We start from the raw sequence: 14,076 nt of genomic DNA, 5'->3' as shown, positions 1-14,076 counted from the left end.
GGCTTTCCGTAGAGACCGCTCCATCCGTAACTCCCTGGTCAATTTGTCCCTTCCCACTCAAACCACCCCCTCCACTGATACTTTCCCTTGCAACCGCAGGAAATGCGACACTTGTCGCATTACCTCCTCCCCACGACTCCATCCAAGGACCCAAGCAGCCTTTCCAGGTGATGCAGAGGTTCACCTGCACCTCCTCCAACCTCATCTATTGCAGCCGCTGCTCTAGGTGTCAACTGCTCTACATCGGGTGAGACCAAGCGTAGGCTTGGCGATCGCTTCGCCCAACACCTCCGCACAGTTCGCATTAACCAACCTGATCTCCCGGTGGTTCAGCACCTTAACCCCCTCCCATTCCTTATCCGACCTTTCTGTCATGGGCCTCCTCCATGGCCAGAGTGAGTCCCGCCGCAAATTGGAGGAGAAGCACGTCATATTTAGCTTGGGTAGTTTACACCCCAGCAGTATGAACATTGACTTCTCCAATTGCAGGTAGTCCTTGCTTTCTTCCCAGCTCTCCAACAGCCCCACTGTCTCCTCCTCTTCCTTTCTCCTTCACACCCCCCCCCCCCCCCCCCCCACCCCCACATCAGTTTGAAGAAGGGTCTCGACCTGAAACGTCACCTCTTCCTTCGTTCCATAGATGCTGCGTCATGCCTCACCCGCTGAGTTTCTCCAGCATTTTTGTCTACTGTTGATTTTTCCAGCACCTGCAGTTCTTTCTTAAGCATCTCTTTATGCTACTATGTCTCTGGGTTTCAAGATCTTAGTATTAACTATAGTATTAGCTAGTGTGTAAGATGGAACTACAGATGCTAGTTTAAACCGAAGATAGACACAAAAAGCTGGAGTAACTCAGCCGGCCAGGCAGCATCTCTGGAGAGAAGGGATGGTGACATTTCGGGTCAAGACCCTTCTTCAGACAGTATCAGCTAGATTATTTTCACTTTGCAAATATTGTCATTCAAGCAAAAAACAAAGCTAATGCTGAAGACTTGCAAGAAAACAACTCTCCAAAAGACTGCCACAGATGGCTAAGCATCATTAATCTTGATAATAAAAAGAATTAGTGAATGGAAAGAAAACTAAATTAACAGTAAATTAACCAGTATTCCCTGTTTTCTTTTGGAGATCTAGCTTTTGTAATATTTTATACGTTTCAAATTGTTCTCTGAACCATGTCTCAGAAATTTTATTGGTTATTTTTTGCTTCAGAATGAGGAAAAACAAGGTGAATCTGAGTTATAACAATCGAAGTGACAAAGTGAAGACTAAATATTCATAGGTAGACACAAAATGCTGGAGTAACTCAGCGGGACAGGCAGCATCTCTGGAGAGAAGGAATGGGTCACACAAAAGCGGGACAGGTAGCATCTCTGGAGAGAAAGAATGGGTCACACAAAAACAGAACAGGCAGCATCTCTGGAGATGCTTTCCTACACTAAATATTCAACGCGTTTTAAACACTATGGATGTCATTTGGCATAGAAATGGCATCTTCTTGTACAAATTTATCTTGCCACCTCTGCCCCATTACAAATCAAACTCAATTTCCAAATATATTTCTTCCACATTATAAAGCATTGGCGATACTAAAACTGAGCTTTGCACTCAGGTAGTTCGGCTATAACACAATTTCATGTTCCTATGAAACTAACTACGTTATAGAAAACCGAGATTTAAAAACAGTTGTGTCCCGTCATTTCTCACTCACACAGACTTTTCAAAAATAAAGAACATATTAAACGCTTATCTTAGCCACCACAAAGACAGGATGAAAGAGCAAGGATTTTACTGACAGAAAAAAAATTGGGCGGTGATCAAACTTGTCGCACCAGTCCTATCCTTTGGTGACAGAGAGGATTCCATGTGCGTGAGATGGTTCTATTGCCAGTCGGTCGGTATGCTTTTCCCCCTCTGGGCTACTCACCTCCTCTCCCTTCCATATACAAGCTTAACATACTAAAGGCAGCATATTACATTGTTTAATGGAGTATTATTTCATGTGTCAAAATATGTGATTCTAGTTAATTTCAATAGCCACCCACAGGGATGTATCTTCTTAAGAGACGATAGTGCCTGTTTACTGTGGGGAGGGTTTTTTTCCCTTACAGCCTTCTAGTTTGCTTGTAAATCTCTGAAGTAACTTTTGAGTTGTTCTCTTTATCCCAATAGAAATCCTGTAATGTTGAGTTTGGTACACATTGCATGCCAAATACGTGTTTCTTTGGCCTCCTTTCTGCTCACATTCAATTTTCCCATCTTCTTCCTTTCCAAATGGTGTTCTTCAAGGATCAGTGCTGGGACCTCTGTTGTTTATGATATATACACATGACTTGGACAAAAATGTAAATGGGTTGTTTGGTAAATTTATAGATTCCATGAAAATTGGTGGATTAAGGACAGTAAAAAAGGTTGTCAAACGATACAACCAGACATAGATCAGTTACAGAAACGAGCAGAGAAATGGCAGATGGAGTTTAATCCAGGCACGTGGGACGTATTGCCCTTTTGAAGGTCAAATGTAAGGGCAACGACAACAGGTAATGGCAGGACCTTAATAGCATTCATGTATACGGGATATCATGGAATCTATGTCCATAGCTCCCTGAAAGAAGCAGCTCAAATAGAAAGAGTGGTAAAGAAAGTATGTTTGCCATTATCAGATGGGGGGGGCACGGAGTCTGAGAGTCAGGAAGTTATGTTGCATATTTATAGGACTTTGCTTTGGCCATTTGGAATATGGTGTGCGGTTCTGGTGGCTATATTACAGGAAGAATATAGTCTTTGGGAAAGGTGTAAACTATACGGGCAGGTGGAACAAACTCAAATTGTTTTCTTTGGAGAATTGGAGGCTGAGAGAAGACCTGATAGAAGTTTATAAAATGAGTCATAAATTCGGTAGACTGTCAGAATCTTTATCAGAGCACGGAAATGTCAAATACTAGAGGGCATAGCTTTAAGGAGAGAGGGGAAAAAAGTTTGAAGGAGATATGCAGGGCAAGTTTATTGTAGCTGCTTGGAATGCACTGACAGGAGTGATGGTGGAAGCAGATAGTGGCTTTTAGAACAGTACATAAATATGCAGGAAATGAAGGGATACGGATTATGTGAAGGCAGAAGGATTAGTTTAATTTGGCATTATGCTCGGCACAGATATCATGGGCCGAAGAACCTATTCTTATGCTGTATTGGTGTATGTTCCATATTTTATTTCCAAATGTTTTACTAACACTTAAAAAAAAATCAAAAGTGAAATAAACTAGACTTTAAAAGGTTATGCCATCTATCCCCATGTTGGAAAAAAATATCACAAACAAAGATATAATGCAATATATCTGTATATACATTGGCAATAATTTATTTGGCATAAATTGCAATTGGGCTAATAAAGGTGAATTATTGTAATTTCAAATGTACTCCATTAGAGGTAACAAACTTCATGGTACCTATTAATGAAGTGGAAAATACTGCCTTTTAGGCTTGAAGTGTTCACTAAAGAACATTTGAAATATATTTCTCTTTCCCGACACTTTTTGCACTACTGGCATCATGCCCAAAAAACTCTACAAATAGAAACTCTGAATTTGAAATTTGAAAGGCATTAGCTCTATTAAATCTACCCCTTCCCAACTTTGGAAGGCCATATAACAATTTTCATCTCTATTAACCTAGGACAGAAACTTCACTGCTGATTTAATAATCTTGTTGCTGCTTTGAGATAGGGTGTAGGACATAGGTACAGGGAATTCAGGCCCAAAGCACTGAAAGTAAAGTTTTGTTAACCCTGAAGACACTGAACTTTGCTGTAACATAATTTTTCCTACACTATATCAAGCAACTTCAGCAACATGGATATATCAGAACGAGAATTTTGTGAGCACTCCATAATTTAACTATACTGTTGAAAATCAATTTAAAGTGACTTTACTTTTATACTGAACTGGTGTGGCCAATGTCATGCAGTAATAATTTAAATCTTTATAATATACATCTGAAGCCAATACAACTATTCCCATGCAGACTTTGGCATGATTCCCATGGCATGATTATGGCACATTGCATGCAACTGTTACATTTATTGAATAAATGTTGTATTTTTTAATTCATTATTTACTCCGATTACATTTCTTACAACCATTTTTCCCGATTTAGGAATTTCATGATTAAATGCATCAGCTCTTCAGTTTATGGCAATGTGCCAATAAGATCTCAACTACTTTGATTACATTAATTATTAGGGCAAATCAGTGAACAAAAATGCAGTTTAAAGTGCCACCGCTTGGACACTTCTGACTAATATTGAGAGTGTGCAGTCACACGCTTCAAAATAGTTAATAGAAAATCACAATTACCGTTAGAATATTTTAAATCTGCTGTCATAAATATTGATGTCCAAATGTAGTAATCACTGCATACTAAACTTTTACATGGTATTTATAATTATTTCTTACATCTTTGCAGCAACATTTCCACATACAAAAAGCAAAATTATATTCCAAATTCTATCCACCCTGCAGCCTATTTAAACACAGATGCTTCTCTTTCAGAATCCACAAATGCCATGTTTCTTATAATATCCTCCATTCAAAATATGGTATTCGGAAGGAGGTCGGACATATATATCATGTTCCCAGTTGCCACTTATACAGAACTAATCCATTCATTGTAAATTAGTAAACAATAATCAAGATGATAGATAGCCTTCTACGGTTATAAGTGTAGCCTTTTTGCTGCAACCACTTGCGATTCAATCACGAAAAACTTTCTTTTTGCAAGAATGTTCCTGTTATTTTCCAGTTTTCTGATCTGCACAGCGTTACCTATCCCTTACATGCATTTAATGTTACACATTTTTGTTACTATTATTGAGATTACAAAAACCCTAGTCTTCAAATATGCTTAGAACCCGCGTCTCCACTTAATATATGATTGACTATTAAAGTCAGATTTGTGGGAGAGGAGAATGTTATTCAAACAAAGCCGTATGTTAAACATATGTTAAAAACTAACATCTCGTCTTTTCCAACATCTTTGCCTAAATCGGGACTCATTTTGATTCCTGTAGTTCAGAAACGAAATCCCGTTAACTTTTAAGTGTATTTGCGAACTGCGTCACTTTAAACTTAAGTCCTCATTTTTAACGACTAAAGTGTAAACAGGTTGAAAACGAAAGGAGGCAAATTCGAAACAGCGGTGGGGGAAATTCATTAAAAATGCAAGGTAAACAAAATTGCGACATTTGTCTTTTCATTGAGATCCATCATTAATAAGGGAGAAATGACACACGGTGAACAAATGCCTGCAGCCTGCCCACAAACACGCAGAGCCTTTAAATACACCATCATGTGATGCTTACACACCCTAAGCAGACAGCAGTACGCCTGCGTGTCAGCTCATTCATTCAGAACTGCGTAACAGGGGAATTTAACAACAAATCAGTCTTCGCACGAAGTTTTAGAGAAACTACTAAGCGCTCTTTTCTTTCAACAACGGTTGGGCTAATTGTACACCGCAACGTAAAATTACACGATAAAGTACATGAAATGTCTCCTGGGACTTTTGCAATGTTTTACTCCAAAAAGTTACGAGTCATATATATATATATTTTTTTAATTTATAAACAGCCCGTGGTAATTTATTATCTTTCCCTTTCACTCGACGACAATACATTACTTTAAATTGAATTAAAGGACTAAAATGCAAGAATAAGAGAGTTTGGCAATGGCCACCAGTTGCCCTGCGAACATTCATTCCGCGATCGACCGACATATTTCAATTCATTTCTCCCACAAAAAACTTCGACAAGACAGGCTGGCGCTAGTGACAAGTGGCGGAGGCGGAGAGAGTATGTGCGCGACGGGGACGTTAGAGGGGGCGGCGGGTCCACCGAGCTGCCATGAAATGAATGGACAGATGTCGCCCATTAAAAACAACAAACTTATAAACAACCAGCGACGACGCGTCGGTGCTGCCACAAACCCCCATCCGCCCAACCTGGCCGCCTACACCCGCCGCCGCGCAATTGTCGGCGCTCCCGCGGTGGTCTACAGTGCGGGCGAGGCTCGGCGGCGCCCCGCAGCGAGCGCCGCCGCTTGTTGACATTCGCCCAGCTTTACTCACCAGCTCCGCCGCCATTACCGAGATTACCTCCCCCCCCCCTCTCCCCAGGGGCGGGGGGCGGGACCCGGCCTCCCACAGCCCGCACCCCATTGGCCGCCCGCCGCATGACAACCAACCACAGCGTCTCTCCCATTGGCACAGCGCCTCGCTCGCGTCACCGGGGACGTCAACAATAGCGCGGAGCATGCTGGGAGATGTTCTCTGGCAGCTTCCCCCCCCCCTCCTCAAACCTCCCCGAAACACCCGGATCAACAACAAGGACATGGCTGATAAGGGCGTGTTACATGGGGAATATAGTCATCCTATGCACCCCCTAGTGTGGCAATTATGTTAATGTCTCATACATGCATCTGCATATGCTATCCAGTATATATTTGCGTATATTGTACAGGGAGGAACTGCAGATGCTGGTTTAAACCAGACACTAGGCATAAAGAGCTGGAGTAAACTCAGTGGATCAGGCAGCACCTTTGGAGAAATTAGGATGTGATGTTTTGGATCGAGACCCTTCTTCAGACTAAGGGTCAGGGGAAAAGGGAAACAAGAGATAGAGATGGTGATATAAAGCAAATTAATGCAAGATATGCCAAAAGTAAGGATGATCAAGGAAATGGTCCATTGTTGGCTCTGGGCTAGTTGATAACGAATTATACAGACAATGAAACTCACCAGGACAACAGTGAAACTAGTACTGGACTAGGGTAGGGGGATTACTTAAAGTTCAAGACTGTTTGCAAATATTCCACTCTTCCACTCCCATTCGTTGCAACAGGACCCGTAATTTTGGCTCGCTCCCACCGAATGTAGTCAAACACGGAATTTGCTACTTTTTTAAAAATCAGTTACCAAATATGGGCACAATAAACTGCAGATGTGGAATCTTGAGCAAAACATAAAGTACTGGAGAAACTTTATTTAAAAATCAGTTACCCAAATATGGGCATGGAAACTGCAGAGGTGGAATATGAGGATGAGATAGCGGGAAAAGACTGGATTTATGCCAGGAAGCTGAGAAGTATGGACTCTTTGGTGGGACACAATGGTAATAAGAGGGAGGAGAAGGGAGGAAGGGGGGAGAAGAAGAGGGGAAAGGAGGAGGGAAGGGATGGGAGAAGGTGAGGAAAGGGAGGAAAGAAAGAGGAAGAGAAGAAAGAAGAGAGAAAAAGGAAAGGACAAAAGGAGAGAGGATTTTATGGAGGGAAAGGAGGAGAGGAAAGGAAAGGGGAAGAGAAAAGGAGGGGAAGAGAAGAAAGAGAAAGGAGGAAGGAAGAGGAGGAGAGAGGGAGAGGAAAGATGAGGGGAGAGGGAAAACAAAGGAGAGGGAAAGGGGGGGGGAAAGGAATTAAGGAAGGAAAAAAGAGAGGAGAGGGAAGGGGGAGTTGGGTAGAGAGGAAAAGAGGGAGGAGGGGGGGAGAGGAAAGGGAGGGGGAGAGAGGAAGGGGAAAAAAAATGGAGAAGGGGAAAGGGAAGGAAAAGAAGAGGGTGGGGGAAAGGAAGAGGAAAGGGAGGAAGAGTCAAGAAAGGAAGGAATGGTAGAGAGAAGAGGGAGGAAGGAGAGAGAAAGGAAAGGAAAAGAAGGGGGGCGAAAAAAGGGAAGAAAGGGAGGGGAAGGAAGAGGAGAAGAAGAGAGAAGAGAAAAAAGAAAGAAAGAGAAAAAGGAGAGGGGATGGCTTTCCCTGGAAGGGCAGGGGGGGGGGTAATGTTAGGGACTACAAAAAATGAAAGATAAAGGAGAGGGAAATTCATAGCATGAGAGGGAGAGAAAAAGGGGAGGAGAGGGAAAGAAGAGGAAGAGGAGGGAGATGGAGAGGGAGGAGAAGAAAGAGGGAACAGAGGTAGGAAGGAAGAGGGAAAAGGAAAAGAGAAGAAGAGCTGAAGTAGAGGGGTAGGGAGATTGGCATGTGAGAAGATAAAAGGAGGAGAAAGAGGATCTTGAGAAGGGAAAGAGAATGGTGAAGTAGAAAGGAGTAGAAAAGACAAAAGGGGAAGAAAGGGAGACAACAAGGGAAAAAAGCGAGGAGGGAGAGAGGGAGGAAGATGAGGGGAAAAAAAAAAGGGATAGGAGTAAAGAGAGGGAAAGGGGCAGAGACTGTATAAAAAAATGAAGATAGGGTGGGAGCCGAGAGGAGCAGGATCAAGTGACTTGAGGGAATGGGACTTGAAAAATTCAAAGAGTATCAAAAGAAAAGAGGTGGCAGAGGCCAGGCAGGCAGTGAAGAAAGGGAATGGCTGTTTAGCTTTCAAAAGGATTTGAGTAAGGAGGAGCAGGGAGGTTCTGCAGTTGTACAGGGTCTTGGTGAGACCACACCTGGAGTATTGCGTACAGTTTTGGTCTCCAAATCTGAGGAAGGACATTATTGCCATAGAGGGAGTGCAGAGAAGGTTCACCAGACTGATTCCTGGGATGTCAGGACTGTCTTATGAAGAAAGACTGGATAGACTTGGTTTATACTCTCTAGAATTTAGGAGATTGAGAGGGGATCTTATAGAAGCTTACATAATTCTTAAGGGGTTGGACAGGCTAGATGCAGGAAGATTGCTCCCGATGTTGGGGAAGTCCAGGACAAGGGGTCACAGCTTAAGGATAAGGGGGAAATCCTTTAAAACCGAGATGAGAAGAACTTTTTAAACACAGAGAGTGGTGAATCTCTGGAACTCTCTGCCACAGAGGGTAGTCGAGGCCAGTTCATTGGCTATATTTAAGAGAGATTAAGATGTGGCTCTTGTGGCTAAGGGGATCAGAGGGTATGGAGAGAAGGCAGGTACGGGATACTGAGTTGGATGATCAGCCATGATCATATTGAATGGCGGTACAGGCTCGAAGGGCCGAATGGCCTACTCCTGCACCTAATTTCTATGTTTCTATGAAAGGATGGAGGTAAAAATGAGGCAAAAGGAAGTCAGATAAGGAAAGAAGAGAAGTGGTATGTAAATTTGGTGGGTGGATAGGACGGAAGGCGAAAGACGCGATAAGGAAATATGAGACTAGGAGATGGAAGAGTTGCATACAGGGGCAAAAAATGGAGCAGGGTAACTGAGATGAGGTGTGTGCACTGGTGGTGGGGGGGGGAGTATTACTTGAAATTGGGGAATTCAATGCTCATATGTTTGGTTATAAGCTACCCAAGAGCAATATGAGGTGCCATTTGTTGAATTTGCATGTGGCCTCAATCTACCACTGGGGGAAGTCAAGGATGGAATATATGAGAAAGGGACTAAAGATGGCTAGCAACCGCCAGTTTGAATGTTGTTGGAGCTCTACTTATCCAGGCTACTGAGGAGTATTCCATCACATTCTTCATGCCCCTTATAGATAGTGAAAATCTTTAGGCAATTTGGAGACAAATCATTGGCTGCCGAATATATGCAGGCGTCAAGAGTTTTGGTCAGCAACATCATAATGCATTATACAAATCTGCACTGAAATAATTGCAACCAACTTTAACTGGAAAGGTGAGAGTGGGTGGATATTTTAAGGGCTTCAATCTTCAGCAGAGTACTTGACTATTGTGCTCTGAAGCTTATGACACCAGTGGCCAAGTCAGCCACAGAACTCCTTTGACTTGATAAAATGAAAATGTGCTTGATGTCCTGCACGTTAAATGCAGTACAAAACAAAGGCAATAGCAGATGCATTAGGCAATAAACAATCATCAGACAGTGATGGAAGGTATTGTCAACAGTGGCATTAAATGACCCGTTCAAAGATACTCATTGGCTGCCAATTTCTATACTGCCATCATAGAGTCTGTCCTCACCATCTCCATCATGGTCTGGTTTGGCTCGGCCACCAAGCACGACATCTGGAGGCTGCAGCAAAACGTCCAATCAGCTGGGAAGGTTACTGGCTGTAGACAAAAGTGCTGGAGAAACTCAGCGGGTGCAGTAGCATCTATGGAGCGAAGGAAATAGGCAACGTTTCAGGACGAAACCCTTCTTCAGACTGATGTAGGGGGAAGCAAATGTGGCTGTGGTATCGGGTCTGGGTTAGAATGTGGTCGCAGAGTTGGAGGGAAGGGGGAGTCAAAGAGGGGGAGCAGTTATAGAGGAGGATGTAAAACTGTCTTCGGAGGGAAGGGGGGAACTTCTTCAAAGTAGGCATACCTCAAGGAGGTTTCACAGTGGAGTAGACAGTGTTCAAGAAGGAACTGCAGATGCTGGAAAATCGAAGGTAGACAAAAGTGCTGGAGAAGCTCAGCGGGTGCAGCAGCACCTATGGAGTGAAGGAAATAGGCAACATTTCGTGCCGAAACCCATCTTCAGACTGATGTAGGGGGAGCTGCAATCTTCCCTCCATTGACGAACTGTACACTGCAAGGGCCAGGAAGCGAGCGGGTAAGATCATCTCTGACCCCTCTCACCCTGGCCGCAAACTCTTTGAATCACTTCCCTCCGGAAGGTGACTCCGGACTGTTAAAACTACCACAGCCAGGCATGAAAACAGCTTTTTTCCACGAGTAGTAGCTCTATTCAATAACCAAAAATCTGTAGCCCCTTTTTGCTCTGGTATTTTATTTAATTCATATGTTTGATCAATTATGTTTTATTATTAATGTTTAATGTTTTATGTGTCATTCGTAACTGTCACTGTATGTCATGTCACATGCGGGCAGAGCACAAAGGCAAATTCCTTGTATATGATTACTTGGCCAATAAACTTATTCACTCATTCAATTTAGAGTATAACCAGTTCTGGATGGAGATAGCATTACAGCCTACGAACAAATATAGATAATAAGCTGGACTTCAGTGTTGGTTGTGACTGCCCTCGACTTGAACATCGGACTGAATGCTGTAACAATTTCAGTAAAATAGAAGTTGTCAGAGGGCAGCTTGCATAAGATTATACTTGTAATTGTTCAAGGCCAATCTGGTCCCAGACATCAGTACACACTTTATTGGGACAGGATCACCCCCACTTGTAAAGTCAGAAGTGGTGATGATAAAATTCACTGCATAACAGTCACTGCATAAATACATAGTAGACAATAAACATTTGTGCGGCACGGTGGCGCAGCGGTAGAGCTACTGCCTTAAAGCGTCAGACACTCTCGTACGATCCCGACTACGGGTGCTGTCCATATGTTTTTCCCGTAACCTCTGTGGGTTTTCCCGGAGATCTTCGGTTTTCTCCCACACTCCAAAGACGTACAGGATTGTAGGTTAATTGGCTTGGTATAAATGAAAAAAATGTCCCGAATAGGTAGGGTAGTGTTAATGTGCATTGATCGCTGGTTGGTTAGGACTCGGTGGGCCAAAGGCCCTGTTTCAGCGCTGTATCTCTAAACTAAACTAAACTAAACCATCTGACCATTTTTAGCTTCACATTCAGTGATATTAATATAACCAAATGCCCAAACAATGGTCATCTTGGAGAACACCATTGACCAGATAATGAATTAAGTTAACCCTACATAACATGACAAAACAAATTCTTGAGCAAATAACCTGCTTCATGACTTGTAAAACATTTCATTTGCCAATGTAGCAGATGAGCAAGACAGAAAGGTTCTCTCATACATGAACAAGGATAGTTTCAACCACATTCTAAAAGCACATAATTCAAAACAAAACAGTTTAATTCACATCCTTTCCACAACTTTGAAATACCCTAAAAGCAATGTAGAAGAACCTTAAGAACTGTAGCAATTTATGAAGGAGGCTCACCACCAACCCAAGGCCAATTAAAGCCAAGAGATACATGCCGATGATGTCCATGAGCCAGAAATAAAAGTGAAAAATCCAAACCATTGCCATTCCAAAATAGTAATGAATTAGTTCAGATCATTGGGCAGGATGCCAGTTTCAAATTAAATAGAACCAACCAAGCCAAGTGAACACAATGACACAACAAAAATGAATGTATTGATTAAAATATTCAGTTACAGCATATGAATGGAAGCACTTCAAGGCATGGAATAGGAATATAACAATTAACAATGTGATGCAGGCAGAAAAATCTACCCACTAATCAAAAATAACAGTTAATCTACTATACATTGATTAAATTTATGTTCAAATAATTTACAGGGAATGTTGCATGAATGGTGCCTAGTTAATCTCAAAATCAAGAAATGGTTATGCAGAAAATTAAAATTTTATGCATCATTCTCATTTCTATTATATCAATCTTCATGCTTTACATAAGCAAATATTTTTTATCTGAATGCTCATAATAATAAGCACTACAAGAACATGCAAGTTAGTGATTTGACAAAGTATTTTGTTTTAAGAAACAGGATATCCCATGGAAAAATCGATTATTTAGATCAATAGAAGCAAAAGGACTGTGCAGGTTTCTGGAAACAAACTGCACATTTTAAAGGACAAGTTTGAATAAAGAACAGCAAGGGTGATACATCAAAATGTAAATATGGTGGCCCAAGGCTCTTTTGATACGTTTTGTTGTTTATTTTGTGGAATTGGTTTTTGATTGTCATCTGTAGCAACTTAGTGAAAAACATTGACTGCGTACTATCCAAACAGATCACACTTTACATTAATACGTCAGGTAAAAGAGAAAATAAACAAGAATGTAGAATATAGAGCTGCAAACAGTACAACCCAAGTTAAAAACAACTGCACTATTAAGCTGCACACAATTACATGGCCAACAGACATGGCACACATTACATTGCCAATATATGCAGCTGTAAATGAAGAGAATTCAGAAGAGAATTTTCCTCAGACTTCAAAACTAATCTACATTCAACTACATTTTTTTCCTCAGGGTTGCAGGCAATGTCAACATTTATTGCCCATCCCTATTGGCCTTCAAGGATGTGATGGTTTACGTTTAGTTTAGATTATTATTGTCACGTGTGCAGAGGTGCAGTGAAAAGCTTTTTTTTGCGTGCAATCCAGTAAAGGAAAAGAATATACACGATTACAATCAAGCTGTCCACAGTGCACACAGATAAAGGTTCCAACATTTGGTACAAGATAATGTCCGACGAAGACCAATTAAAGATAGTTCAGAAGTCTCCAATGAGGTAGATGGGACGTCAGGACCGCATTAGCTGATGAGAGGACCGTTCAAACCAGCTGGGAAGAAACAGTCCCTGAATCTGGAGGTATGATGATCCTTACATCAGAAATTAAAGTTATAACAGCTCCATATTTCTTTTTTTTTTTTAACTTTCTAATTTGCTTTGCACTGACATTATAGATGTATCACCATTACAAGGTTTCAAAACATTTTTGGGTATTAATCCCATTTGATAAAATGTTGCATTCAGCAGAAAGAAAATCACTGCTAAAACAATTTTATTTTAAATTACAAAAAACGAAAAATTCTGTGTTGTGTGTTTAAGTAAGCTTTTGTCCAGGACTATCTTCCAGAATCAAATCCAGAAAACTTTTTTTCTGCTTTTGGGTTCTGTTGTAAATGACAACTACATTTGCAAACCATTGTACTCTAACTTGATGTCATAGGACAATTACTCAGCAAAATTTACCTAGCAAAAACAATTTAACTGTTAACATCATGACAGATTTCCCCGAGAGACTTAAATTAGAGATCCATTTATAATGGAAATTACTGAGTCATCTAGTCACAACAAGTGGAAGATTTCTTGGGAAAGGTCTATGTCGATATCCATTCCATTTGATAACAGGAAAGAATGTCGAAATAAAATACTGATGAAAAGACAGTGTAATATATCCAATGATATATTTAGATAGCGAGAATGCAAAAAAGATAAAAACGGGCGAGAATGGGAAATAATGTACAACTAGGCCAAAGTGAGGTTATTCATCTTGGTAGAAGATAGAAACATTTTATAAATGTTGACAATTGTAATTGTGGAAAGATAATGGAACAGTGATTAGTGGTGTGCCTCGAGAATTGGATGCTGGACATATTGTTACTTGTCATCTTTATCAACAATTTAGATGAGATGCACAAGACATAATTAATAAGTTTGCAAATGACATAAAAATGTGGTATCGTAAACA

At 41.2% G+C, this 14,076-nt stretch overlaps 1 protein-coding gene across 1 annotated transcript in view; it reads right to left on the bottom strand.

The window, feature by feature from the left end:
* Positions 1–6,197, bottom strand: part of hbp1 (HMG-box transcription factor 1) — a 41,692-nt gene extending 35,495 nt beyond the window's left edge. The window contains exon 1 of the mRNA XM_055652994.1: positions 6,121–6,197. Within this exon, the coding sequence (XP_055508969.1) occupies positions 6,121–6,135 (15 nt within the window). The 5' untranslated portion in view covers positions 6,136–6,197. The remainder of the gene's footprint in view (positions 1–6,120) is intronic.
* Between the last annotated feature and the right edge of the window lie 7,879 nt (positions 6,198–14,076).

This window comes from Leucoraja erinacea, chromosome 22 (assembly GCF_028641065.1).
Source record: "Leucoraja erinacea ecotype New England chromosome 22, Leri_hhj_1, whole genome shotgun sequence".
NCBI lineage: Eukaryota > Metazoa > Chordata > Chondrichthyes > Rajiformes > Rajidae > Leucoraja > Leucoraja erinaceus.
This window is presented reverse-complemented; position numbering and strand designations above follow the sequence as displayed.